The 27,937-nt window shown below is 44.0% G+C and overlaps 1 protein-coding gene across 1 annotated transcript; it reads left to right on the forward strand.

Moving 5' to 3' along the window:
- Positions 1-1,280: 1,280 nt before the first annotated feature.
- npffr1l2 (neuropeptide FF receptor 1 like 2) lies at positions 1,281-27,863 on the forward strand. The gene is made up of 3 exons (XM_039012968.1): positions 1,281-1,659; positions 26,387-26,486; positions 26,843-27,863. Exons 1-3 carry the CDS (start codon positions 1,281-1,283, stop codon positions 27,861-27,863), a joined length of 1,500 nt encoding a protein of 499 aa, XP_038868896.1.
- The last annotated feature ends 74 nt before the right edge of the window (positions 27,864-27,937 follow it).

Consider the following 27,937-nt stretch of genomic DNA (forward strand, 5'->3'; position numbering starts at 1 on the left):
TCTCACAAGGGGTCTGAGGATCTCATCTCGGTACCTAATGGCAGTCAGGCTACCTCTGGCGAGCACATGGAGGGCTGTGCGGCCCCCCAAAGAAATGCCACCCCACACCATGACTGACCCACCGCCAAACCGGTCATGCTGGAGGATGTTGCAGGCAGCAGAACGTTCTCCACGGCGTCTCCAGACTCTGTCATGTCTGTCACATGTGCGTGTGAACCTGCTTTCATCTGTGAAGAGCACAGGGCACCAGTGGCGAATTTGCCAATCTTGGTGTTCTCTGGCAAATGCCAAACGTCCTGCACGGTGTTGGGCTGTAAGCACGACCCCCACATGTGGACGTCGGGCCCTCATACCACCCTCATGGAGTCTGTTTCTGACCGTTTGAGCAGACACATGCACATTTGTGGCATGCTGGAGGTCATTTTGCAGGGCTCTGGCAGTGCTCCTCCTAATCCTCCTTGCACAAAGGCGGAGGTAGCGGTCCTGCTGCTGGGTTGTTGCCCTCCTACGGCCTCCTCCACGTCTCCTGATGTACTGGCCTGTCTCCTGGTAGCGCCTCCATGCTCTGGACACTACGCTGACAGACACAGCAAACCTTCTTGCCACAGCTCGCATTGATGTGCCATCCTGGATGAGCTGCACTACCTGAGCCACTTGTGTGGGTTGTAGACTCCGTCTCATGCTACCACTAGAGTGAAAGCACCGCCAGCATTCAAAAGTGACCAAAACATCAGCCAGGAAGCATAGGAACTGAGAAGTGGTCTGTGGTCACCACCTGCAGAACCACTCCTTTATTGGGGGTGTCTTGCTAATTGCCTATAATTTCCACCTTTTGTCTATTCCATTTGCACAACAGCATGTGAAATTTATTGTCAATCAGTGTTGCTTCCTAAGTGGACAGTTTGATTTCACAGAAGTGTGATTGACTTGGAGTTACATTGTGTTGTTTAAGTGTTCCCTTTATTTTTTTGAGCAGTGTATATGCTCTGCAGCAACAGTTTTTGTTGTGTTTAATAAGCTTTTAGCATGGTGTGTGTTAACTTCTTTAAATCCATCTGTTTTATAGCCTAATAAATATTTATTTGATTTTGACAATTTTTATCAGTCCAGTTATTTTAACTTGTTGACGTGCACAGGGTACGGGCAGCACTGTCACACACTGTATGGATACGCAGTGAATGAATACATTATAGTTTCACAATAGTTCCTGATTGTATGTTTTTGTTTGTGTCACAAGTTGTGGTGTGTTATCAGACCAATCCATCCTGAAGAAGGAAGTGATGGAGGTGTGGAACAGTGGTGAAGAGGAGGGTCTGACTGAACTGGAGGGCTCCTCAGACTCCATGACAGCCCTGACCACCTCCAATCACCTCCTCCTCCACCACAGAGCTATTAACGACTCCAACTACACCACCACCAACAACATCACCTACTTCCCTTACTACCAACACTCCCTCCCTGTGGCTGCTAGCTTCATCCTGGCCTACCTGTTCATCTTCCTGCTGTGCATGGTGGGTAATGTACTGGTGTGTCTGATCGTGCTGGGGAACCGTCGCATGAGAACCGTCACCAACCTCTTCATCCTCAACCTGGCAGTCAGCGATCTGCTGGTGGGCATCTTCTGCATCCCCACAACGCTTGTGGACAACCTCATCACAGGTAGGTAAAACAACTTGGTTTAACTAAGCTGGTGAACGCAACTCTGTCTGAGCTGGCTAACGCAACTCTGTCTGAGTTTGGCGAATGCAACTGAGCAGGATAATGCAACTCAGCATCATCAACTCTATTACATCCAGTGGTGGAAAAAGTACCCAATTGTCATACTTGAGTAAAAGTAAAGATACTTTAATCGAAAATGACTCGTGAAAGTGAAAGTCACCCAGTAAAATACTACTTGTATAAAAGTATTTGGTTTAAATATACTTTAGTATCGAAAGTAAAAGTATAAATAATTTCAAATTCCTTATATTAAGCAAAGCATGTTCTTGTTATTTTAATGGATAGCCACTACTAACACTCAGACATCATTTACAAACAAAGCATGTGTGAATTTGACAATTTTCCTGTCCTGTTAAGCATTCAAAATGTAACGAGTCCTTTTGGGTGTCAGGGAAAATGTATGGAGTTAAAAGTACATTATTTTATTTAGGAATGTAGTGAAGTAAAAGTTAAAATGGTCAAAAATATAAATAGTAAAGAAAAGTACTGATACCCCGAAAACTACTTAAGTTGTACTTTAAAGTATTTTTACTTAAGTACTTTACACCACTGATTACATCCCATTAATTTAACTCCATATCAAGGTGAATGTGTTGATCAATGTGAATTTAATTACAAACTTAATTCCACTCTAGAAACAATCCATGAATAGTGTAATATCCGTGACACATCATTTTCACAGAATCAAAAACTCCATATTGAATTTCTAAAGATTGAGTCAGATCCATTTCCACTCAGGTCTGGTATGTAGATGTTAAAGTCATTTGTGAATTGAATGACTCATCAAAAAGAAAGCACATAAGCAAACAATTATAATTAACGTAAACAAAGTATATCAGGTAACATTAAATGATTAAAGGAGACACGAACAGAGGGAATATTATCAAAAATCCTTCCTTCTGATTGTCTTTCATGACTTTCTACTTTTACTTCCAGACATTTTCTTCATACATTATCTTCCAAAAACAGATTATTATTTTTTTTTTAAACTCTACTATTTCAGAACTCAATTTGCATAACTATTAATGTTATCGTTCATAGACTGGGTTTGGATTTTGGAGGGACCAATGGATGCCCATAAGCATTAAAAATGTTATACTTGGTGGACTCCAATATCTTTTTGTCAACCCAAGACCAATGTGAAGGCCAATTCAAATCCTGCCTGTGCATATAATTAACATGACATTGCTAGAAAGTGAATTAGGATAATATGATTAATTAATTAATCGTCATATTAAAATGTCCATGCATAGTTGATGCCACATCATTATGAATCAGCCAGGGAAAGTGTTAGAAAATTCAAATGGGGGGGGGGGGGGGGGGGAATTTACCCCACATTACCCTACTGTACACTCATCATATTAGACATAGGCCAATGTACAATTATCAATTTAGACATTTATTGTAGAGGCAACAGAGATTCATCAGAATTTCAGGTGTGACCATGTTTTGAGGTTAGTGTTTGTGTACATATACATATACCGATGTGGTACGGCAGTTGAACTAAGCTCATGAGACATTTATAAGTTATATTCTTCAAGAATCAATGCGTACATCATTCATTATTCAGTCCAAAAATGGATGTACCAGGGTCGTTCCACGAAATTGGTGCCTTTAGCTAAAGTGCCAAAATTTAGTATTTTTACATGTTTGTCGTGAATTTACTTTCATTAATCTGATGACTGTTATTTATCTAATTAACTAACTATGTTTAATTGTTACCCAATTGAATTAATCATGTAACAATTAACTCATTAGGATTTGGGACACCACGAGAGCAGTTCTAGAGTTACCTTCTCCCGAATTAAACTCTAAAGGTCTTTACCTATGGGGTGGCAGGTAGCCTAGTGGTTAGAGCATTGGGCCAGTAACCGAAAGGTTGTTAGATCAAATCCTCGTTCTGCCCCTGTTCCTAGGCTGTCATTGTAAATGAGAATTTGTTCTTAACTGACTTGCCTAGTTAAATATAAGTTAAATAAAATACAAATAAAAAACCTATCACATCCATAAACAGTCAACTTATTAATCATAACCTCATATCATATCATCATTCTGAACAGTTGTATCCTTGCATCTGCAAAAACCTGAGCCTTACTGATGATTCAGTACTACACAACTTGGTTTAATTATTTATTTACTAGCTAACTAAGTAGTAACACAGGATAAACATACACACTTAATACATTAGAAACAGGTCCCTAGTGGACTGACAACAATATGGCTGCTTGTTACAAAAGACATGGAGAGAAAGGAAGAGAGGGACAGAGACTCTTAACGTTGCTACATTTATAAACTACTCACCACCTGCTTGGAGAAAAATCATGAATGTATTCACGTGAAAAATGCCTTTTGTTTCCCGTGTTGTTCGCTGTGTATCTTTCTGAACCGGGCAACCTTGGAAAGGGGGTTGGGCCTTTTCGCAGCATGCTTCTAAGACCTTGATTGTCCAAAAGGTGTCCCCACACATCTTCTAATGTTGTTCTCTGCAGTCGTCCGGTATCCGGTGACTTGTTGTGTAGTCCTGAACAGAACTACAAGTTTATTCTCCTCCCAAAGAAGATGCTTCTTTGAAGATAGGCCAGCCAGCCATGTCGATGGTTTCCAGTGGGGTGATGAGAGTAGTGGAATATAATGGTTTGAAGAGAGTAGTAGAATGGTCCCGTTTAAATTCGCGTTTCTAGATACTTTACTTAGGACAGCTAATCAGCCGTACCAGTGATTGTCGGGGAGGTGAGTTTATTGTCTCTACCTCGTGTTGAGATTCTGAGTTCAAACCACTTTAAACGTGAGCTGCAGCTCAACGTCTCTCTGGTCTAATATGTTAATTCTTAACTCATCATTTTATACAGTTCATTCAAAAGGGCTGTTCCGTCAGGCTGACACACTCTCTGACCTCACTCAAGGTGGCGGTGACTACTTACTGTTCAGTTATAGACACAATTTCCTATTATAGTTTCTAAAATCACATCCCTCTCTTAACAAAAACACTTTCATCATTGTTCATATAGCATGCACAACGTAGAGGATGGAAACTTTGTACATGTAGTGTGTATACTTTTCGAATTACAATATTTCCTTTATAACATTTTTAATGACATCACAAATAACAACCAAACCAACATCAGTGTTATTTTAGGTTACCTCTCACCATTCCCCACGTTCTATCATCATTGCTTTCACGTACCGTCATCATTGCTTTGCATAAAAAGGGCTTCACAGGCAAGGATATTGCTGGCAGTAAGATTGCACCTAAATCAACCATTTATCGGATCATCAAGAACTTCAAGGAGAGCGGTTCAATTGTTGTGAAGAAGGCTTGAGGGCGCCCAAGAAAGTCCAGCAAGCGCCAGGACCGTCTCCTAAAGTTGATTCAGCTGCTGGATCATGGCACCACCAGTACAGCGCTTGCTCAAGAATGTCAGCAGGCAGGTGTGAGCGCATCTGCACGCACAGTGAGGAAAATACTTTTGGAGGATGGCCTCGTGTCAAGAAGGGCAGCAAAGAAGCCAATTCTCTCCAGGAAAAACATCAGGGACAGACTGATATTCTGCAAAAGGTACAGGGATTGGACTGCTGAGGACTGGGGTAAAGTCATTTTCTCTGATGAATCCCCTTTCCGATTGTTTGGGGCATCCGGAAAAAAGCTTGTCCGGAGGAGACAAGGTGAGCGCTACCATCAGTCCTGTGTCATGCCAACAGTAAAGCATCCTGAGAACATTCATGTGTGGGGTTGCTTCTCAGCCAAGGGAGTGGGCTCACTCACAATTTTGCCTAAGAACACAGCCATGAATAAAGAATGGTACCAACACATCCTCCGAGAGCAACTTCTCCCAACCATCCGGGACAGTTTGGTGACGAACAATGCCTTTTCCAGCATGATGGAGCACCTTGCCATAAGGCAAAAGTGATAACTAAGTGGCTCGGGGAACAAAACATGGATATTTTATATCAATCCCATTGAGAACTTGTGGTCAATCCTCAAGAGGCGGGTGGACAAACAAAAACCCACAAATTCTGACAAACTCCAAGCATTGATTATGCAAGAATAGGCTGCCATCAGTCAGGATGTGGCCCAGAAGTTAATTGACAGCATGCCAGGGCAGATTGCAGAGGTCTTGAAAAAGAAGGGTCAACACTGCAAATATTGACTCTTTGCATCAACTTCATGTAATAGTCAATAAAAGCCTTTGACACTTATGAAATGCTTGTAATTATACTTCAGTATTCCATAGTAACATCTGACAAAAATATCTAAAGACACCAAAGCTGCAAACTTGATGGAAATTAATATTTGTGTCATTCTCAAAAGTTTTGGCCACGACTGTACACTGTCAATCTGTACCTACACAGAATGGCTAATCTATAGTTGAATAACTTCATAATAGGACATTACAGCCCACATACAGCCCGGGAGCAACACCGACGCCTTGCTCCCGGACAAGCTAAACGCCTTCTTCGCCCGTTTTGAGGATAACACTGTGCCACCGATACGGCCCGCTCCCGAGGACTGTGGGCTCTCGTTCTTCATGGCCGATGTAAGAAATTTAAGCGTGTTAACCCTTGCAAGGCTACCAGCCCAGACGGCACCCCTAGCCACATTCTCAGATCGTGGGCAGACCAGCCGGCTGGAGTGTTTACGGACATATTCAATCTCTCCCTCCCAATCTCTCTCCTTCTGTCCCTACTTGCTTCAATATGTCCACCATTGTTCCTGTACCCAAGAAAGCAAAGGTAACTGAGTCAATCAATGAAATGTATTTATAAAGCCCTTTTTACATCAGCCGATGTCACAAAGTGCTGTACAGAAACCCAGCCTAAAACCCCAAACAGCAAGCAATGAAGATGTAGAAGCATGGTGGCTAGGAAAAACTCCCTAGAAAGGCCAGAACCTAGGAAGAAACCTAGAGAGGGACCAGGCTCTGAGGGGTGGCCAGTCCTCTTCTGGCTGTGCCAGGTGGAGATTATAACATAACATGGCCAAGATGTTCAAATGTTCATAGATGACCAGCAGGGTCAGATAATAGTAATCACAGTGGTTGTAGAGGGTGCAACAGGCCAGCACCTCAAGAGTAAATGTCAGTTGGTTTTTCATAGCCGATCATTCAGAGTTACAGACAGCAGGTGCGGTAGAGAGAGAGTTCAAAACAACAGGTCCGGGACAAGGTAGCATGTCCAGTGAACAGGTCAGGGTTCCATAGCCGCAGGCAGAACAGTTGAAATTGGACCAGCAGCATGACCAGGTGGACTGGAGACAGCAAGGAGTCATCAGGCCAGGTAGTCCTGAGACATTGTCCTAGGGCTCAGGTCCTCCGAGAGAAGAGAAAGAGAGAATAAAAAGAGAGCGAATTAGAGGGAGCATACTTATATTCACAAAGGACACCGGATAAGACAGTAGAAATACTTGAGATATAACATACTGACCCTAGCCCCCCAACACAAACTATTGCAGCATAAATACTGGAGGCTGAGACAGGAGGGGTCGGGAGACACTGTGGGCCCTGTCCGACAATAACCTGGACAGGGCCAAACAGGCAGGATATAACCCCACTCACTTTGCCAAAGCACAGACCCCACACCACTAGAGGGATTTCTTCAACCTCCAACCTACTACCCAGAGACAAGGCCGAGTATAGCCCATAAAGATCTCCCCCACGGCACGAACCCGAGGGGGGCGCCAACACGGACAGGAAGATCACATCAGTGACTCAACCCACTCAAGTGATGCATCCCTCCTAGGGACAGCATGGAAGAGCAACAGTAAGCCAGTGACTCAGCCCCCGTAATAGGGTTCGAGGCAGAGAATCCCAGTGGAGAGAGGGGAACCGGCCAGGCAGAGACAGCAAGGGTGGTTCGTTGCTCCAGTGCCTTTCCGTTCACCTTCACACACCTGGGCCAGACTACACACACTATAGGACCTACTGAAGAGATGAGTCTTCAGTAAAGACTTAAAGGTCGAGACCGAGTCTGCGTCTCTCACATGGATAGGCAGACCATTCCATAAAAATGGAGCTCTATGGGAGAAAGCCCTGCCTCCAGCTGTTTGCTTAGAAATTCTAGGGACAGTAAGGACGCCTGCGTCCTGTGACCGTAGCGTACGCGTAGCGTACGTGTAGGTATGTACGGCAGGACCAAATCAGAAAGATAGTTACAGTAGGAGCAAGCCCATGTAATGCTTTGTAGGTAAGTAGTAACACCTTGAAATCTGCCCTAGCCTTAACAGGAAGCTAGGGTAGAGAGGCCAGCACTGGAGTAATATGGTCACATTTTTTGTCTCTAGTCAAGTTTCTAGCAGCCGTGTTTAGCACTAACTGAAGTTTATTTAGTGCTTTATCCGTTTAGCCGGAAAGTAGAGCATTGCAGTAGTCTAATCTAGAAGCGACAAAGCAATGATACATTTTTGGACAGAAAGTTTCTAATTTTTGCAATGTTACGAAGATGGAAATAAGCTGTCCTTGAAATATTCTTGATATGTTCGTCAAAAGAGAGATCAGGGTCCAGAGTAATGCGGAGGTCCTTCAGTTTTATTTGCGATGACTGTACAGCCATCATGATTAATTGTCAGATCCAACAGAAGATCGCTTTGTTTCTTGGGACCTAGAACAAGCATCAATGTTTTGTCCGAGTTTAAAAGTAAAACATTTGCCGCCATCAACTTCCTTATGTCTGAAACACAGGCTTCCAGGGAGGGAAATTTTGGGGCTTCACCATGTTTCGTCGCAACGTATAGCAGTGAAAGTTAACATTATGTTTCCGAATGACATCACCAAGAGGTTAAACATATTGTGAAAACAATAGTGGTCCTAAAACGGGACTTTGATGAACACCGAAATGTATAGTTGATTTGTCAGAAGACAAACCATCCACAGAGCCAAACTGATATCTTTCTGACAGATAAGATCTAAACCAGGCCAGAACTTGTCCGTGAACTAATGACATTCTGTCATCATGAAGTGCTTTGAGAGACTTGTCAAGGATCATATCACCTCCACCTTACCTGACATCCTAGACCCACTTAAATTTGCATACCGCCCCAATAGATCCACAGACGATGCAATCGCAGTGCACACTGACCCATCCCATCTGGACAAGAGGAATACCTATGTAAGAATGCTGTTCATTGACTACAGCTCAGCCTTCAACACCATAGTACCCTCCAAGCTCATCATTAAGCTCGGGCCCCTGGGTCTGAACCCCACCCTGTGCAACTGGGTCCTGGACTTCCTGACGGACCACCCCCAGGAGGTGAAGGTAGGAAACAACACCTCCACTCCGCTGATCCTCAACTCAGGGGCCCCACAAGGGTGCGTGCTCAGCCCCCTCCTGTACTCCGTGTTCACCCCTTGACTGCGTGGCCTCCCATGCCGCCAACTCAATCATCAAGTATGCAGACGACACAACAGTAGTAGGCCTGATTACCAACAATGACGAGACAGTCTATAGCAGGCCTGGGCAACTCCAGTCCTCAGGGGCCTGATTGGTGTCACACTTTTCCCCCAGCCCCAGCTAACACACTGGACTCCAATAATCAACTAATCATGATCTTCAGGTAAAAATGCAATTAGTTTAATTGTGTTTGCTAGGGATGGGGGAAAAGTGACTCCAATCAGGCCCCCAAGGACTGGAATTGCCCAGGCCTGGTCTACAAAGAGGTGTGGGCCGTGGCAGAGTGGTGCCAGGAAAATAATCTCTCCCTCAATGTCAACAAAACGAAGGAACTGTTCGTGGACTTCAGGAGACAGCAGAGGGAGCACGCCCCATCCACATCGACGGAACTGCAATGGAGAAGGTGAAAAGCTTCAAGTTCCTCTGCGTACACAATCTGAAATAGTCCACCCACACAGACAGTGTGGGGAAGATGGCGCAACAGTGCTTCTTCAACCTCTGGAGGCTGAAGAAATGCGGCTTGGCCCCTAAGACCCTCACAAACTTTTACAGATGCACCATTGAGAGCATCAATGTCAGGCTATATCACCGCTAGGTATGGCAACTGAACCGCCTGCAACTGCAGGGCTTGCCAGAGGGTGGTGCAGTCTGCCCAACGCATCACCAGATGCACACTGCCTGCCCTTCAGGACACCTACAGCACCCGATGTCACAGGAAGGCCAAAAGAATTCTCAACCATCCGACATCAACCATCCGAGCCACGGCCTGTTCACCATGCTATTATCCAGAAGGCGAGGTCAGTACAGGTGCATCAGATTGTTAAATAGCCATCACTAGCCGGCTACCACCCGGTTACTCAACACTGCACCTTAGAGGCTGCTGCCCTATGTACATAGACATGGCATCACTGGTCACTTTATTAATTCCTTTCTTTTACTTTGAGATTTGTGTGTATTGTTGTGAATTGTTTGATACTACTGCATTGTTGGAACTAGGAACACAAGCATTTCACTACACCTGCAATAACATCTGCTAAATATGTGTATGTGACCATTACAATTGGATTTGATTTGACATAGAAAATGACACTTGTGTTATGATTCCCCATTATACAAACACATTTGAATTTTTCATTAACTGCTTATGTCTTATTCATCAAATCCTTCAAAGCAAACATAAAATAAGTTTACTCAGTATTTCTATCACCATCTGTGAGTGATGATTATGTGTCTATGCAAATGTCCAGATTGTGCAAAATTAACTTTTTGGTGCATATGAAACAACAGGCTGGTCTTGAGTTTGTGACAACATTTTGCACAAAGCTTAGCATGCGCTTCACTTAATGTACTGTATTAAATGAATGCACAATTAAGTTTTGCAATGACCTATTACCATTTGAAAAAAGAACAGAATAATAATAAATAAAATACTATTAAAGGCCCAATATTAGTCTCAATATTAAATCATTTCTGGGTCACAATTAAGTACACTGTCTTCAGAAAGTATGCACACCACTTGACTTATTTTGTTGTTTTACGGTCTGAATTCAAATTTTTGAAAATGAAATACAGAAATATCTAATTTACATTAGTAATCACAACCCTGAGTCAATACATGTTAGAATCACCTTTGGCAGTGATTACAACTGTGAGTTTTCTGGGTAAGTCTCTAAGAACATTTGCCCATTTTAAATCAAATCAAACGTTATGTCACATGCGCCAAATACAGCAGTGAAATGCTTACTTAAACGCTCTAAACCAACAATGCAGTTCAATAAATAGAGTTATGAAAATATTTGCTAAATAAAAAGTTACACAATAAAATAACAATAACGAGGCTACTGTATATACAGGGGGTACTGTTACCGAGTCAATGTGCGGGGGTACAGGTTAGTCGAGGTAATTTGTACATGTAGGTAGGGGTAAAGTGACTATGCATAGATAATAAAGGGCGAGTAGCAGCAGAGTAAAAACAAAAGGGGGAGGGGGGTGTCAATTTAAATAGTCCAGGTGGCCATTAGTTAATTGTTCAGCAGTCTTACGGCTTGGGGGTAGAAGCTGTTAAGGAGCCTTTTGGACCTAGACTTGGCGCTCCGGTACCGCTTGCCGTGCGGTAGCAGAGAGAACAGTCTGACTTGGGTCTGCCTTCCTCTTCTCCTCCACTCATCCCTCCTCTTCACCACTCATCCCTCCTTCCTCCCCAGCCTTTATCTCTGTGGGTCAGGCCAGTCTCAGTCTGTTGATGTATGAATAATGAATGGACCAGGGACATGGCAACATCAATGCTGCAAACTTCCTCCATAATGAGATCCACGCTATGGATAGAGGAGGAGGGTGGGAGGCAGGTAAAGATGTAACCACCATGACTGGATGTAAAAGGTATACAGTACAATAATAGGTTCGCTGCGCTTCATGTCTAAACATGCAAATAAACTGCCAGTAAACACAATTGTTGAGCATCCGTGATCAACGCATATGTATTGTCCTGTGTAAAGCTTTGTTACACAACATGCCAGGGGTAGAATGTAGATAAGCAGAGAACAGAGAGAAGAAAACCAATAGAGATGCAGCAATTTTCCCAGCAATGTTATACAATGACAATTTTGTCCTTCAGTATTTCTCCTGACCCCATTAGGGCCCAGCACCACTACACACTTGGTTAGTTACGCCTGACCCCTCGACAGAACACAAAGGCTGTAGTGTTACATGGTGACCTGACTTAAATGTGACCTACCTTGGAGTGGAGCTGTTCTTCCTTAGTGGACAACAGCAACCTGTAGGATAACATTTCACTTAAAAGGTGGGAGGTCACTGAGCAACGTTGAATAACATGTTCCTTGAATGGGGGATGTCGTGGTAATTTCCTGTATTACTAAATGAGGAGAGTTTACAAACCACACACAAGTCAGAGTTATATTTTAAACTTCATCTTTAATTATATGAGCTTCACCATAGCCCTTTGACTCTCAGATCAATTCAGTGTCTATAAAGGAATTCTGAGAGTGCTTACAAAATAATTCTAGTATCTTTTATAGCCAAGATACACCACTCTCAACTTACATGACGAACAACAGATCTCAGAAACTTCACAAATGGCCTTTTACTTGAGAGAGGAGTATCCCATAGCCAGATAGCATTAGCTATAAATTATCGTTCAGTTTGGTCTCTAAGACGAGGTTCTACTTCTCGTTCTTGGTACTTCATAGTTCCAAAACATTACCTCATCCAATGGCATATATCAATTGTCAATTCTAGATACTCCCATCTCAAATACCCCACCTCTTCTCTCCCCTCCTGGACAAGCTCACTGAGGGGAGTGACTTGTGCACAGACATTGTGGAGCCAAGAGATAATTGGTTCCCCCTTAATCATCCCTTCACATGGTTTAACAGATACATTCACATATGAAGACAATGTTCCATTCTGTTCACATATGAAGACAATGTTCCATTCTGATATTCTGCATATTACCAGACATGTAAAAGACAAGCCTCACCTCTCCCTTCTCTGGGCCCCAAGTGACTTTTCCCTAGAGAAGAAAGGAAAAATGCAACTGCCGACAGTATAGTCCAAAAAGAAACATTCTAATGACAAGTATCTCACATAAGCATATTATGAAAGTAAATAAAACATCTTATTTATCTATGTTACCTAACTAATTCTGATTCAGCTACGACAGGGATGACACAGATTCCGGTAATTAGTCCATCCCAGACCTGAATCTGGCTTCTTTTGGTGATACGAGCCGAAGAAATATGTATGAATCAAATACATTATACATTTAAAATGTTTTTACATGTTTGTTTTTTATATTATAAAGAGAGGACAGGTAACTAAGTGGCACAGCGGTCAAAGGCACTGCATCTCAGTGCTAGAGGCGTCACTACAGACCCTGGTTCGATTCCAACCTGTATCACAACCGGCCATGATTGGGAGTCCCATAGGGCAGCGCACATTTGGCCCAGTGTCGTCCGGGTTTGGCTGGTGTAGGCCATCATTGTAATTAAGAATTTGTTCTTAACTGACTTGCCTAGTAAAATAAAGGTTAATTAAAATTAAAATAAAAAAAACTATGGAAGACTAAAACCCACCTGTTGTCGTGGGAGATTTTCTAGAGCAGTGGTTCCCAAACCTTTTATAGTCCTGTACCCCTTCAAACATTCAACCTCCAGCTGCGTACTCCCTCTAGCACCAGGGTCAGCGCACTCTCAAATGTTGTTTTTTGCCATCATTGTAAGCCTGCCACACACTATATGATACATTTATTAAACATAAGAATGAGTGTTAGTTTTTGTCACAACCCGGCTCGTGGTAAGTGACAAAGAGCTCTTATAGGACCAGGGTACCAATAATAATATAATCAATAATTTTGCTCTTTATTTAGCCATCTTACATATAAAACCTTATTTGTTCATCAAAAATTGTGAATAACTCACCACAGGTTAATGAGAAGGGTGTGCTTGAAAACATGCACGTAACTCTGCAATGTTGGGTTAGATTGGAGAGAATCTGTCTTAAATAATTTTCCACACACAATCTGTGCCTGTATTTAATTTTCATGCTAGTGAGGGCCGAGAATCCACTCTCACATAGTTGAAGTCGGAAGTTTACATACACTTAGGTTGGAGTCATTAAAACTTGTTTTTCAACCACTCCACAAATTTCTTAACAAACTATAGTTTTGGAAAGTCGGTTAGGACATCTACTTTGTGCATGACACAATTCATTTTTCCATCAATTGTTTACAGATTATTTCACGTATAACTCACTGTATCACAATTCCAGTGGGTCAGAAGTTTACATACACCAAGTTGACTGTGCCTTCAAACAGCTTGGAAAATTCCAGAAAATGATGTAATGGCTTTAGAAGCTTCTGATAGGCTAATCGACAACATTTGAGTCAATTGGAGGTGTACCCGTGGATGTATTTCAAGGCCTACCTTCAAACTCAGTGCCTCTTTGCTTGACATCATGGGAAAATCAAAAGAAATAGGCCAAGACCTCAGAAAAAAATGTGTAGACCTCCACAAGTCTGGTTCATCCTTGGGAGCAATTTCCAAACTCCTGAAAGTACCAAGTCCGTCTGTACAAACAATTGTACGCAAGTATAAACACCATGGGACCACGCATCCGTCATACCGCTCAGGAAGGATATGTGTTCTGTCTCCTAGAGATGAGCGTACTTTGGTGTGAAAAGTGCAAATCAATCCCAGAACAACAGCAAAGGACCTTGTGAAGATGCTGGAGGAAACAGGTACAAAAGTATCTATATCCACAGTAAAACGAGTCCTATATCGACAACCTGAAAGGACTCTCAGCAAGGAAGAAGCCACTGCTCCAAAACCGCCATAAAAAAAGCCAGACTACGGTTTGCAACTGCACACAGGGACAAAGATCATAATTTTTGGAGAAATGTCTTCTGGTCTGATGAAACAAAAATAGAACTGTTTGTCCATAATGACCATCGTTATGTTTGGAGGAAAAAGGGGGAGGCTTGTAAGCTGAAGAACACAATCCCAACCATGGGGCATGGGGGTGGCAACATCATGTTGTGGGGGTGCTTTGCTGCAGCAGGGACTGGTACAGTTCACAAAATAGATGACATCATGAGGAAGGAAAATTATGTGGATATATTGAAGCAACATCTCAAGACATCAGTCAGGAAGTTAATGCTTGGTCGCAAATGGGTCTTCTAAATGGATAATGACCCCAAGCATACTTCCAAATGTGTGACAAAATGGCTTAAGGACAACAAAGTCAAGGTATTGGAGTGGCCATCACAAAGCCCTGACCTCAATCCTATAGACAATTTGTGGGCAGAACTGAAAAAGTGTGTGTGAGCAAGGAGGCCTACAAACCTGACTCAGTTACACCAGCTTTGTCAGGAGGAATGGGCCAAAATTCACCCAACTTATTGTGGGAAGCTTGTGGAAGGCTCTCCGAAACGTTTGACTTAAGTTAAACAATTTAAAGGCAATACACTCAATTCATATTTGGTAGCATGTAAACTTCTGAACCACTGGGAATGTGATGAAAGAAATAAAAGCTGAAATAAATACATTTCTCGACTATTATTCTGACATTTCACATTCTAATAATATAGTGGTGATCCTAACTGACCTAAGACAGGGAATTTTTACTTGGATTAAATGTAAGGAATTGTTTAAAACTGAGTTTAAATGTATTTGGCTAAGGTGTATGTAAACTTCCGACTTCAACTGTAGGTACGTGGTTGCAAAGGGCATCAGTGTCTTAACAGCGTGATTTGCCAAGGCAACTCTGAGTGCAGTCCTATCCAGAAATCTGGCAGTGGCTTCTGATTTTAAATTATATTTTCACAGAATCTATTGTTGCAATTTCGATGAGGCTCTCTTGTGTCGTCCGTTTCGGGAAAGTACCTGTGTAATTGCACATTCAGCTCATTCAGGTGCTTCGCTATATAACATTTGACATTGTCCGTAAGATAATATTAATTTGCTCACAAAAAAAATCATACAATGATGGAAAGACCTGTGTGTTGTCCTTGTTAATGCAGACAGAAAAGAGCTCCAACTTCTTAATCATAGCCTCGATTTTGTCCCGCACATTGAATATAGTTGCGGAGTGTCCCTGTATTCCTAGATTCAGATCATTCAGGTGAGAAAAAAACATCACGAGATAGGCCAGTCGTGTGAGAAACTCGTCATCATGCAAGCAGTCAGAGAAGTGAAAATTATGGTCAGTAAAGAAAACTTTAAGCTTGTCTCTCGATTAAAAAAAAAAGTGTCAATACTTTGTCCCTTGATAACTAGCGCACTTCTGTATGTTGTAAAAGCGTTACATGGTCGCTGCCCATATCACTGCATAGTGCAGAATATACACGAGAGTTCAGGTGCCTTGCTTTAACAAAGTTAACCATTTTCACTGTAGTGTCCAAAACGTCTTTCAAGCTGTCAGGCATTCCCTTGGCAGCAAGAGCCTCTAGGTGGATGCTGCAGTATACTCAAGTGGTGTTGGGAGCAACTGCTTGCGCGTACGTTACCACTCCACTATGTCTCCCTGTCATGGCTTTTGCGCCATCTGTACAGATACCAACACATCTTGACCACCAAAGTCCATTTGATGTCACAAAGCTGTCCAGTACTTAAAAAATATCCTCTCATATTGTTCTGGTTTCCAGTGGTTTGCAGAAGATGTCTTCCTTAATTGATCCCCCATAAACGTAACGGACATATACCAAGAGCTGTGCCAGACCTGCCACATCTGTTGACTCATCCAGCTGTAACGCATATAATTCACTGGCTTGTACGCGAAGCAGTAATTGTTTCAAAACATCTCCTGCCCATGTCACTAATGCGTTGTGAAACAGTGTTGTTTGATGAAGGCATTGTCTGTATAATTTTCTGGCCCTTTTCCCCCAGTATTGTCCCAGTCATATCCACGGTAGCAGGAAGAATGTAGTCTTCCACAATAGTATGGGGCTTGCCTGTCCGAGCCACTCGGTAGCTCACCATATAAGATGCTTCTAGCCCCTTCTTATTAATGGTATCTGTTGCTTTTATACATGTCTTACTACTCAAGTCGTCTTTATTCTCGCTCAAAAAACTGCTGTGGCTTATTTTTCAAATTGTTATGTTTAATTTCAAAATGTCTGCGCAAGAGTGAAGGTTTCCCGCGAGAGAGTAATGGTTAATGTAACGGAAGTGTCCATTATATTTAATAATACTGAACACGACAAAAATAACAAAGTGAATAGAATAAGAAAACCGAAACAGTTCCGTGTGGAACACACAAACACGGAAGACAACCACCTACAAAACACCACAGAAAACAGGCTACCTAAATATGGTTCCCAATCAGAGACAATGACTAACACCTGCCTCTGATTGAGAACCATATCAGGCCAAACGAAAAACCCCACATAGAAACACAAAACATAGATAACCCACCCAACTCACGCCCTGACCATACTAAAACAAAGAAAATACAAAAGAACTAAGGTCAGAACGTGACAGTTAATGTGATTAGATGTTAATTATTTGACTAAGCTACCTGTATTTGACATTGTGGTGTTATTTCGCTGAACACTAGATGGTTTAGTTTTATTTTTGGCAGGGAAACAAGGCTACTCAGGCGAGAGAAAAAATGTTACCCAAATGTATAGCCCCGTTGGAAAATATAAATGTACTGTTTTGAAAATGTGAATGACATTTTCAAAACAGTACATTTATATTTTCCAGTTTTGAAAATGTGAATCACATTTTTATTTGGCGTATCCCCGACAGCATTGTGGGTAACCATAGTCCCACACTATCATTGAGAAAGAGGTGGAATAGAAAAAAGAGGGGACGAGAGAAGAATTGAGAGAACTGTCATACACACTGAAAGCATGGTTAGACTAGTGATCCTAGGGCCATCAGTGCACCTTGTCTGGTGCAGAGTGTGTGTTGTTTGAATGGCAGCTATAAGTGTATTATATTTAGACCTCCTCCCTCTCATCAGCCTCCTCACAGGCACAGGTCAAGCATGCTCTATGCTTAACGGCCCCCTTGTCAGCCAGGATAAATAGCCCAGCAGCCCTGATTGCTAAATGATATCTTCACTTAGTCATCTATCAATCACATGCCTGCATTAGGAGGAGGGCAGGACCCCACCCCCCACCCATTCCAACCCCTGACAGCCTGATAGACGGAAAGGGGGACGGGAAGGGGAGAGAGGGAGGAGGGGAGGGACGGGATGAGACCGGTGGGGTTAAGTGCAGTGGGGGTGTGATGTGTGGCAGGGAAGAGAGAGAGAGAGAGGAAGTTTCTCTTCTCTCAGAGATCCATTAGCTAATGGGTGTCTTAAGCCCTGTCACTTATCCCCACTGCCGTCGCCACACACTCATCTACAACGCTTCAGAGACGGAGTGTGGGTGTGTATTCCTATATTCATTGTGACTTCAAGTGACCCTAACAGTCTATACCCTAACAGTCTATTACTTTGACCATTTTTTGCACATTATTCTATTTAAAAGTCTGCACGCTCTGTCCGTTTGGTTGTTGATCATTGCTCGACAGACATTTTCAAGTATTGCCATAGATTTTCAAGCCGATTTAAGTGAAAACTGTAATTAGGCCACTCAAGAATTTTGCTTGGACTGTCTGGGAGTGGTCTGATTGTAAGGGACAAGTTTGTAATAAGAGGCACCAAATTTTACACACCGCTAGGGCATGTCTAAATAATTACGTTGGGCTATAGTGCCATCACAGAGTTTGTCCATTACACCCCCCCCCCTGGCAACCGTTTCCAATATGGCCACCAACCAGCTCCACGGGGCAGTATTGGACAGTGGGCACATGTCCATATCTCCATAAATAAAAGGTAAATAAAGCCCAATGATACCTTAAAATGTGTGGGGTGATGTGGAGAACACAAATATGCCGTATATTGGTCTACTTTAAAGAGTGACTGCCTTTAAAAAGCAACAACCCCTTTGAAACAAATCCCTATTCTAGTTTCAAAATTGTGTACAAAGTGTAATAAGATAATGTTGGTCATGAAGTCAGTCTTGTCTAAAACAGAGTTTGCAACGTCCATGCGTCACAATGGGCAAATTAAGTTTGGATTTTGATTTGAAAATGTCCATTTGCCCACTAACATGGGGTGAACAACTGCAGTGATTGCTCTCTATCCAATAACATACAGTGAGACAGACCTTCCCATCAGCTCTGACTTTGTTTACATAAGACAACATTTTGCGCATTTTTGAACTTGAGAAATACTGCACCAAACACCGTAGTTAGATATAAAATTGCTAAAACATCCTATGCAAAAATGTCAATTTATTACACGTTTCTTGCGTTATCTTTGATTGATTTTGGTTATTTTGAGAAAGTGAAATATGCTTCTGCATCTACAATGGCTCATGGGGGACAAACATCATTAATCAATTGTGGAATCGATCAGGAAACACACCTCCAAGACTGAAATCATGTTTGTATAGTGACCCAAATTAGTTTATCAGCAGATTATCAAGGTGTTTTGGAGTGCAATGTTCAACCCAGTGTCCAAAAACTGTCTCTGTTGAAGGTTGTTGACCTTCCAGCAGGACAACGACCCCAAACACACAAAAGCACCCTGGAATAGTTCAAGAAGAAATGCTGGACTGTTCTAGAGTGGCCAGCGAAGAGTCCAGATCTGAATCACATCTATAAGCTATGGTGAGATCTAGAAACAGCAGTTCGTGGAGGGCATCCCTCAAACATGAAAGAATTCGAGCAGTTTGCTGCCAAATTGCCAGTAGAAATATGCATCAAGCTAATTGATGGCTACAAGCAGCATTTGTCTGTAGTTATCTTGGCTAAAAGCTGTGCAACCAGGTACTAGCTCTGGGTTGCCAATCATTTTGACCATGCCCGTTGTCTTTATTTAACTTAAATTTACAAAAATAAAATTGGTTCTGTCATGTTGGAAATCCAATACCAAGGTGTGGAGACCAACATTTATTTTCAATTTCAACTTATTTTAGAATAAATAGGGAATTATTTAAGACAATTGTAAGGGTGCCAATATTTTTGGCCGCACCTGAACCTCCACACGATCACTTTGCTGCTTTTTCTTCTCAAACACGGCTCTGTATTTTGGCCCTGCACCAGATCCAGTCCATGGTAATACAGAAGGAACAGCTGTATCTTTGAGTATTCTTCGGGGATCTGTCCCCATCATTTTCGATCTATTTCATAGTCATCGGCGTTTAAGTACTTACTACAGACACCTAGCAACGTAATACTGTAGCAACGTAATATTTACATCGTATTTGTTTCTAATTGCTATGAACAATTTTCTGCATCTGTGACATTTTGTGCCTTCCCTAGATTGCATATATAAATTGCAGCCAGGGACCGAACACCAGCTCTTCAGATTTCCACATTTCAGATCAAACTTTACCTTTGATAACTCTCTAAACTTTTGAACCAGTTCGTTCAAAAGGCACTTGCACAGCTGAGCTATCTTTGTTGCAGGTGCATGGTAACAGTTGAATAACATGAGAAAAAAGAACAAACCCGCACACTGCTCTTTATTAAGCTTTGACGACGGCCTTGAGGCCAGTACGTAAAGTTTAATAAAGAGCAGTGATACTAGCAAGAGGAGTGTGCAGGTTATTCTTTTCTCATAAACCAGTTCCTTCTCCCACCAAAAAGTAAGGGGATGTAGTGTCCTTTTACATAGCAGGGATTCCCCAACAAGCGCATATGCGCAGCTGTTACCCGTCTCTGGTCTTGTCAGATGGTCACATAAAATAATGCTATAAAATAATTGCAAATGTTATAGGTGGAAAAGTACACATTTCCTGACTCAAGTTTTCACATATACGCAGAGACTCAGGAAGTAGGTGCAGAAGGAGAGGTTAATAACAATGATGCAAGGCAAATGAACAAAACAGGGGATGCGTACTGAACATGAAAACACACCAATACTGCCTTATTACTGAGGACTAAATAGAGGGAAGGTAATCAAGGTGATGATGAAGTCCAGGTGTGCGTAATGATGGGGAGCAGGTGTGCGTAATAATGGTTGCCAGGGCCTGTGGTTAGTGGCCCGGCGACATCGAGCGCCGGAGAGAGGGAGCGTGAGTAGGCGTGACAAAACCGATAGTACTTTTGATAAAAATAGCCAATTTGGCGGTACGCTTTCAGTAAAACATTGTATTTTTCCATGAATCACAGATTTCTGAAACACCCATTTCCTCACAGCGGAGAAGAGCGAGGCTTGCTACAGGGAGAAAGAGGTTAAGAGTAAACTCCACTGAACTAGTTTCAATGTATGGAATCAGTTGGGACATTCTCTCAATGGCCTACACACAATGACCCATAATGTCAAAGTGGAATTATGTTTTTTGAAATTTTTACAAATGAATACAAAATGAAAAGCTGTGTAACGGGCTTCCTCCTCCTCTTCATACGAAGAGGAGGAGTAGTGATTTGACCAAAGTGCAGCGGGTTGTGAATACATAATGATTTAATAAATCAAACGATGAAACACGAAAACAAACACTTGGAAGGATTTACAAAATAACAAAACGGAGTAGACAGACCTGGACATGGAACTTACATAAAATACACGCAGAACTCACGAACAGGAACAGACTACATAAACCGAGACAGTCCCGTGTGGCGCGACAAACACTGACACGGACGACAATCACCCACAAACAAACAGTGAGAACAACCTACCTTAATATGACTCTCAATCAGAGGAAACGTCAAACACCTGCCTCTAATTGAGAGCCATACCAGGCAACCCAAAACCAACATAGAAACAGAAAACATAGACTGCCCACCCAAAACTCACGCCCTGACCAATAAACACATACCAAACAACAGAAAACAGGTCAGGAACGTGACAGAACCCCCCCCTCAAGGTGCGAACTCCGGGCGCACCCCTACAACTCAAGGGGAGGGTCTGGGTGGGCATCTGTCCGCGGTGGCGGCTCCGGCGGTGGACGAGGACACCACTCCACCACTGTCTTTGTCCCCCTCCTTAGCGTCCTTTGAGTGGCGACCCTCGCCCCCGACCATGGTCCAGGAACCTTCACTAAGGCCCCTCCTACATAGAGGAGACAGCTCAGGACAGAGAGGTAGCTCAGGACAGAGAGGTAGCTCAGGACAGAGAGGTAGCTCCGGACAGAGAGGTAGCTCCGGACAGAGAGGTAGCTTAGGACAGAGGGACAACTCTGTACTAATGGCAGCTCCGGACTGAGTGGCAGCTCCGGACTGGGTGGCAGCTCCGGACTGGGTGGCAGCTCCGGACTGAGTGGCAGCTCCGGACTGAGTGGCAGCTCCGGACTGAGTGGCAGCTCATGACTGGAGGGCAGCTCATGACTGAGTGGCAGCTCATGACTGGAGGGCAGCTCATGACTGGAGGGCAGCTCATGACTGGAGGGCAGCTCATGACTGGAGGGCAGCTCATGACTGGAGGGCAGCTCATGACTGGAGGGCAGCTCATGACTGGAGGGCAGCTCATGACTGGAGGGCAGCTCATGACTGGAGGGCAGCTCATGACTGTCTGGCGGCTCTGGCAGCTCCTGACTGTCTGGCGGCTCTGGCAGCTCCTGACTGGCTGGCGGCTCTGGCAGCTCCTGACTGGCTGGCGGCTCTGGCAGCTCCTGACTGGCTGGCGGCTCTGGCAGCTCCTGACTGGCTGGCGGCTCTGGCAGCTCCTGACTGGCTGGCGGCTCTGGCAGCTCCTGACTGGCAGGCGGCTCTGGCAGCTCCTGACTGGCTGGCGGCTCTGGCGGCTCCTGACTGACGGACGGCTCTAATGGCTCGGGACAGACGGGCGGCTCTAATGGCTCGTGGCAGACGGATGGCTCAGAAGGCGCTGGGCAGACGGATGGCTCAGACGGCGCTGGGCAGACAGATGGCTCAGACGGCGCTGGGCAGACGGATGGCTCAGACGGCGCTGGGCAGACGGATGGCTCAGACGGCGCTGGGCAGACGGATGGCTCAGACGGCGCTGGGCAGATAGATGGCTCAGACGGCGCTGGGCAGATAGATGGCTCAGACGGCGCTGGGCAGACAGATGGCTCAGACGGCGCTGGGCAGACAGATGGCTCAGACGGTGCTGGGCCGACAGATGGCTCTGCCCTGCTGAGGCGCACAGTAGGCCTGGTGCGTGGTGCCGGAACTGGAGGTACCGGGCTGACGGCACGCACCTCAGGGCGAGTGCGGGGAGAAGGAACAGTGCGTACAGGGCTCTGGAGACGCACAGGAGGCTTGATGCGTGGTGCCGAAACTGGAGGCACTGAGCTTGAGACACGCACCACAGGGAGAGTGCGTGGAGGAGGAACAGGGCTCTGGAGACGCACTGGAAGCCTGGTGCGTGGTGTAGGCACTGGTGGTACTGAGCTGGGGCGGGAAGGTGGCGCCGGATATACCGGACCGTGTAGGCGTACTGGCTCCCTTGAACACTGAACCTGCCCAACCTTACCTGGTTGTATGCTCCCCATCGCCTGACCAGTGCGGGGAGGTGGAATAACCCGCACCGGGCTATGTAGGCGAACCGGGGACACCATGCGTAAGGCTGGTGCCATGTAAGCCGGCCCAAGGAGACGTACTGGTGGCCAGATATGTAGAGCCGGCTTCATGGCACTTGGCTCAATGCTCAATCTAGCCCTACCAGTGCGAGGAGGTGGAATAACCCGCACCGGGCTATGCACACGTACAGGAGACACCGTGCGCTCTACTGCGTAACACGGTGTCTGCCCGTACTCCCGCTCTCCACGGTTAGCCTGGGAAGTGGGCGCAGGTCTCCTACCTGCCCTAGACCCACTACCTCTTAGCCCCCCCCCAATAAATTTTTGGGTTGTACTTGCGGGCTTTTCGGGCTTCCGTGCTAGACGCGTCCCCTCATAACGCAGGTTCCTCTCTCCGGTTTCCTCCGCTCTCCGAGCTGCCTCCAGCTGTTCCCATGGGCGGCGATTCACTTCAACTTTAGCCCATGGTCCTTTTCCTTCTATGATCTCCTCCCAAGACCAGAAATCCTGCTTCGTGCGCTGTCCGTTAACCCGCTGCTTGATCCGGGTTTGGTGGGTGATTCTGTAACGGGCTTCCTCCTCCTCTTCATACGAAGAGGAGGAGTAGTGATTTGACCAAAGTGCAGCGGGTTGTGAATACATAATGATTTAATAAATCAAACGATGAAACACGAAAACAAACACTTGGAAGGATTTACAAAATAACAAAACGGAGTAGACAGACCTGGACATGGAACTTACATAAAATACACGCAGAACTCACGAACAGGAACAGACTACATAAACCGAGACAGTCCCGTGTGGCGCGACAAACACTGACACAGACGACAATCACCCACAAACAAACAGTGAGAACAACCTACCTTAATATGACTCTCAATCAGAGGAAACGTCAAACACCTGCCTCTAATTGAGAGCCATACCAGGCAACCCAAAACCAACATAGAAACAGAAAACATAGACTGCCCACCCAAAACTCACGCCCTGACCAATAAACACATACCAAACAACAGAAAACAGGTCAGGAACGTGACAAGCTGAAATGACTTAAATCAATAATTATTCAACCCCTTTGTTATGGCAAGTCTAAATAAGTTCAGGAGTAAACATTTTGCTTAACGAGTTGCATGGACTCACTCTGTGTGCAATAATAGTGACTACCTCATCTCTGTACCCCACACACAATTATTTGTAAGGTCCTTCTGTCAGGCAGTGAATTTCAAACACAGTTTCAACCACAAAGAACATAGAGGTTTTCCAATGCCTCACAAAGAACGGTACCTATTGGTCGAAGGGTAAAAAAAAAAAGACAATGAATATCCCTTTGAGCATGGTGAATTATTAATGACACTTTATATGGTGTATCAATACACCCAGTCACCACAAATATAGAGGCGTCCTTCCTAACCCAGTTGCAGGAGAGGAAGGAAACCAGTCTAAGGATGGATCAACAACATTGTAGTTACTCCACAATACTAACCTAATTGACAGAGTCAAAATAAGGAAGCCTGTACAGAATAAAAATATATTCCAAAACATGCATCCTGTTTGCAACAAAGCACTAAAGTAATACTACCAAAAATGTGGCAAAACAATTAACGCTTTGTTTTCAGGACATAAAGTTATGTTTGGGGCAAATATAATACCACATTACTGAGTTTTACTCTCTATTTTTTCAAGCATAGTGGTGGCTGCATCATGTTATGGGTAAGCTTGTAATTGTTCAGGACTGGGGAGTTTTTTACTATAAAAAAGAAACGAAAAGGCTCTAAGCTCACGCAAATTCCTATAGGAAAACCTGGTTCAGTCTGCTTTCCACCAGACACTGGGAGATGAATTCATCTTTCAGCAGGACAATAACCTAAAACACAAGGCCAAATCTACACTGAAGTTGCTTACCAAGTAGACAGTGAATGTTCCTGAGTGGCCGAGTTACAATGTTGACTTAAATCAGTTTGAAAATCTATGACAAAACTTGAAAATGGTTGTCTTGCAATGATTGACAACCAATCCAGGTGGGCAAAGCTCTTAGATACCCAGAAAGAATCACAGCTGTAATCGCTGCCAAAGGTGATTTTAACATATATGTATGGCCTCAGGGGTGTGAATATTCATGTGAATTAGATATTTCGGTATTTCATTTTCAATATATTTTCAAAAATGTCTAAAAACATGTTTTCACTTTGTCATTATGGGGTATTGTATTCAATTTTGAATTCAGGCTGTAACAACAAAATGTGGTATTAATACTTTCTTAAGGCACTGTATAATGTATGATGATATAGCCATGTGACTCCTGTCTAATATGGCCCCAGGGAGCTGGGGTAATATGAAAACATATGTGATGGCACTATAGCTTAAAATACGTATAAGGACTTCTCCTAGCTGTGTAAAATGTGATGCCTCTATCACAAAAGCCACAATTCTCAAAAAATTTGATGATTAGCCGCTGGACTATACCGCCTGGTGATGTCACCAGGGAACCAAAACTCCACCCATGCAAAACGTGCTGATTAGAAGGGCCTGTGTGAATTTTATTTTTAAACATCAACTATGAGGAAATAACACTGATAAAAAAAACAATCCCACTTTTACAGTGTTAGTTTCATTAGCTGTTGTACAATATGATACAAAGCACAGTAAAAACAGAATTTTGACTGCTCTGGGCCTTTAAAGCAGTTTCTGCAGTTATAATGTTTCCCTGGCCTGCAGCCATACTAACTTGGGCTCCGGAGTGGCACAGCGGTCTAAGGCACTGCATCTCAGTCCTAGAGGTGTCACTACAGACCCTGGTTAGATTCCAGGCTGTATCACAACCGGCTGTGATTGGGAGTCCCATATGGCGGCACACAATTGGCCCAGAGTCGTCCAGGTTAGGGTTTGGCTGGAGCAGTCCGTCATTGTAAATAAGAATTTGTTCTTAACTGACTTGCCTAGTTAAATAAAGGTTAAAGAAAAAAATATAAAAAAATAACTGGATGCAAATTAATTGGGAGTATGTTAATACTATACTCAATTGGCGTTTAGGCCAGGTTATAAGCCAGATCATTCATTAAGGTCATTAATTTCACTGAACACAGATCTTCTATGAAGAAGGGTCAAATCTATACTCCCATTTGTGCAGAATCTAACCACTCAACACACATGTGTTCACCACTGTGCTGTATATGGCCTAGTACTGTACACACTCAGGTTATACAAATTGCTGCTGGGAAAGTCTATATTTCTTTATTTACAATTATTTTACAAGATGATGTTGTTGGTAATTGTCATTTATTTTGTTGACAGGCTGGCCGTTTACCAACACTGTGTGTAAAATGAGTGGTCTGGTGCAGGGGATGTCTGTAGCTGCCTCAGTCTTCACCCTGGTGGCCATCGCAGTAGACAGGTTGGTATGATGGAGATCTACAGAGAGGCAGGGGCGTGTAGTGTGAAAGAGAGGTGGTAGTGGTGAATGGAGAATAGTAGATTTGATCCATAAATTACCTACTGTTTTTCTTTTTAGGTATGCCAATGCCTCTTCCTCTACCTATTTTACAGTTTATTTGCTTCAGTATTTAACCTTGTTTAAACTTGTTGATTGGATGGCTGGATAGATAGAAGAGACAGGAAGGATAGAGAAAGATTTGCAGAGCTGTTGATAAAATATGGAAGTTCACACAGATTTGGAATTGATTTGCCTTGCCCCAAAAAACAAACAGCAAGTGTTCTTCCTTTTCCTCTGTCTATTTCCGCTCTCCACAGGTTCCGCTGCATTGTGTTTCCTTTTCAGCCCAAACTCACCCTAATAGTTGCCAAGGTGACCATAGCGATGATCTGGGTCCTGGCTGTGGTAATCATGTGCCCCTCAGCAGCTGCCCTGACCGTGGTGGAAGTGGCCGATCACTACATGGTGTATAACCAGGACTACAACAAGACTTACCCCCTGTACTCCTGCTACGAGAATTTTGCCGACCCGAAGATGCGGAAGGTCTACACCACAGTGCTGTTCGCCCACATCTACTTGGTGCCCCTGGCTCTCATCACTGTCATGTACGGACGCATCGGGGTGAAGCTCTACACCTCCGTGGTGTCAAGAAGAGAGCCTCAGGATGCAGCACATCCTGCTCCTCCAGCCAGGCATGAGGGGGGCAGGCATCTGATCTCACAGAAGAAGATCAAGGTGATCAAGATGCTGATCGTAGTAGCCCTGCTGTTCATGCTGTCTTGGCTGCCCCTGTGGACTCTGATGCTGCTGACAGACTACGCAGGGCTGGACGAGGAGCAGCTGGAGCTCCTGACCGGATACATCTTCCCCTTCGCCCACTGGCTGGCTTTCTCCAACTCCTCTGTCAACCCCATCATCTACGGATACTTCAATGAGAACTTCAAGAGGGGCTTCCAGGCAGTCTACCAGACCAACTCCTGCTGCCGCCCAGGAAATAGGGTTGAGGTAGCAGGGAGGGGAAACCGGGAAGGCAGAGCAGGGGGTGGGGGTAATGGTGGAGAGGGTGGAGTCGGCCTGAGGGAGCCGACAAGCAACCCCAATCCTCTCCCATTTGGGGCTAGAAACAAAGTGTATACCGACGGTAATGTGATGCACTCTGTCCACCTTGAGCTGGAGTTGAAGAAGAATTCTAAGGTGGGAAGCAACACAGTCCATGTTGAGGTTGGGGGGACTGGTGCAGGTGGAGGAATAGGGAATGGAAATGGGATGAACAAAAAGGGGCTACAGGTTGACGAGCAGACCAGCCCAATGGGAGTTTGTCAGGCCTGGGATCATTAGTGGGGATGTAAACCGTGGAGGTGCTTTCAGCATCCCTAATAATATTTTACGTTTAGATGTACATTACATTTACA

Source organism: Salvelinus namaycush, chromosome 18 (assembly GCF_016432855.1).
Source record: "Salvelinus namaycush isolate Seneca chromosome 18, SaNama_1.0, whole genome shotgun sequence".
NCBI classification, from domain to species: domain Eukaryota; kingdom Metazoa; phylum Chordata; class Actinopteri; order Salmoniformes; family Salmonidae; genus Salvelinus; species Salvelinus namaycush.

What these genes read in the sequence shown, in the direction of transcription:
- npffr1l2 (XM_039012968.1), top strand. Translation starts at nt 1,281, where the DNA reads ATGGAGGTGTGGAACAGTGGTGAAGAGGAGGGTCTGACTGAACTGGAG. An exon ending in TGTGGACAACCTCATCACAG is followed by an intron (nt 1,660 to 26,386) that starts GTAGGTAAAACA and finishes TTTTGTTGACAG; the next exon opens with GCTGGCCGTTTACCAACACT. An exon ending in GTGGCCATCGCAGTAGACAG is followed by an intron (nt 26,487 to 26,842) that starts GTTGGTATGATG and finishes CGCTCTCCACAG; the next exon opens with GTTCCGCTGCATTGTGTTTC.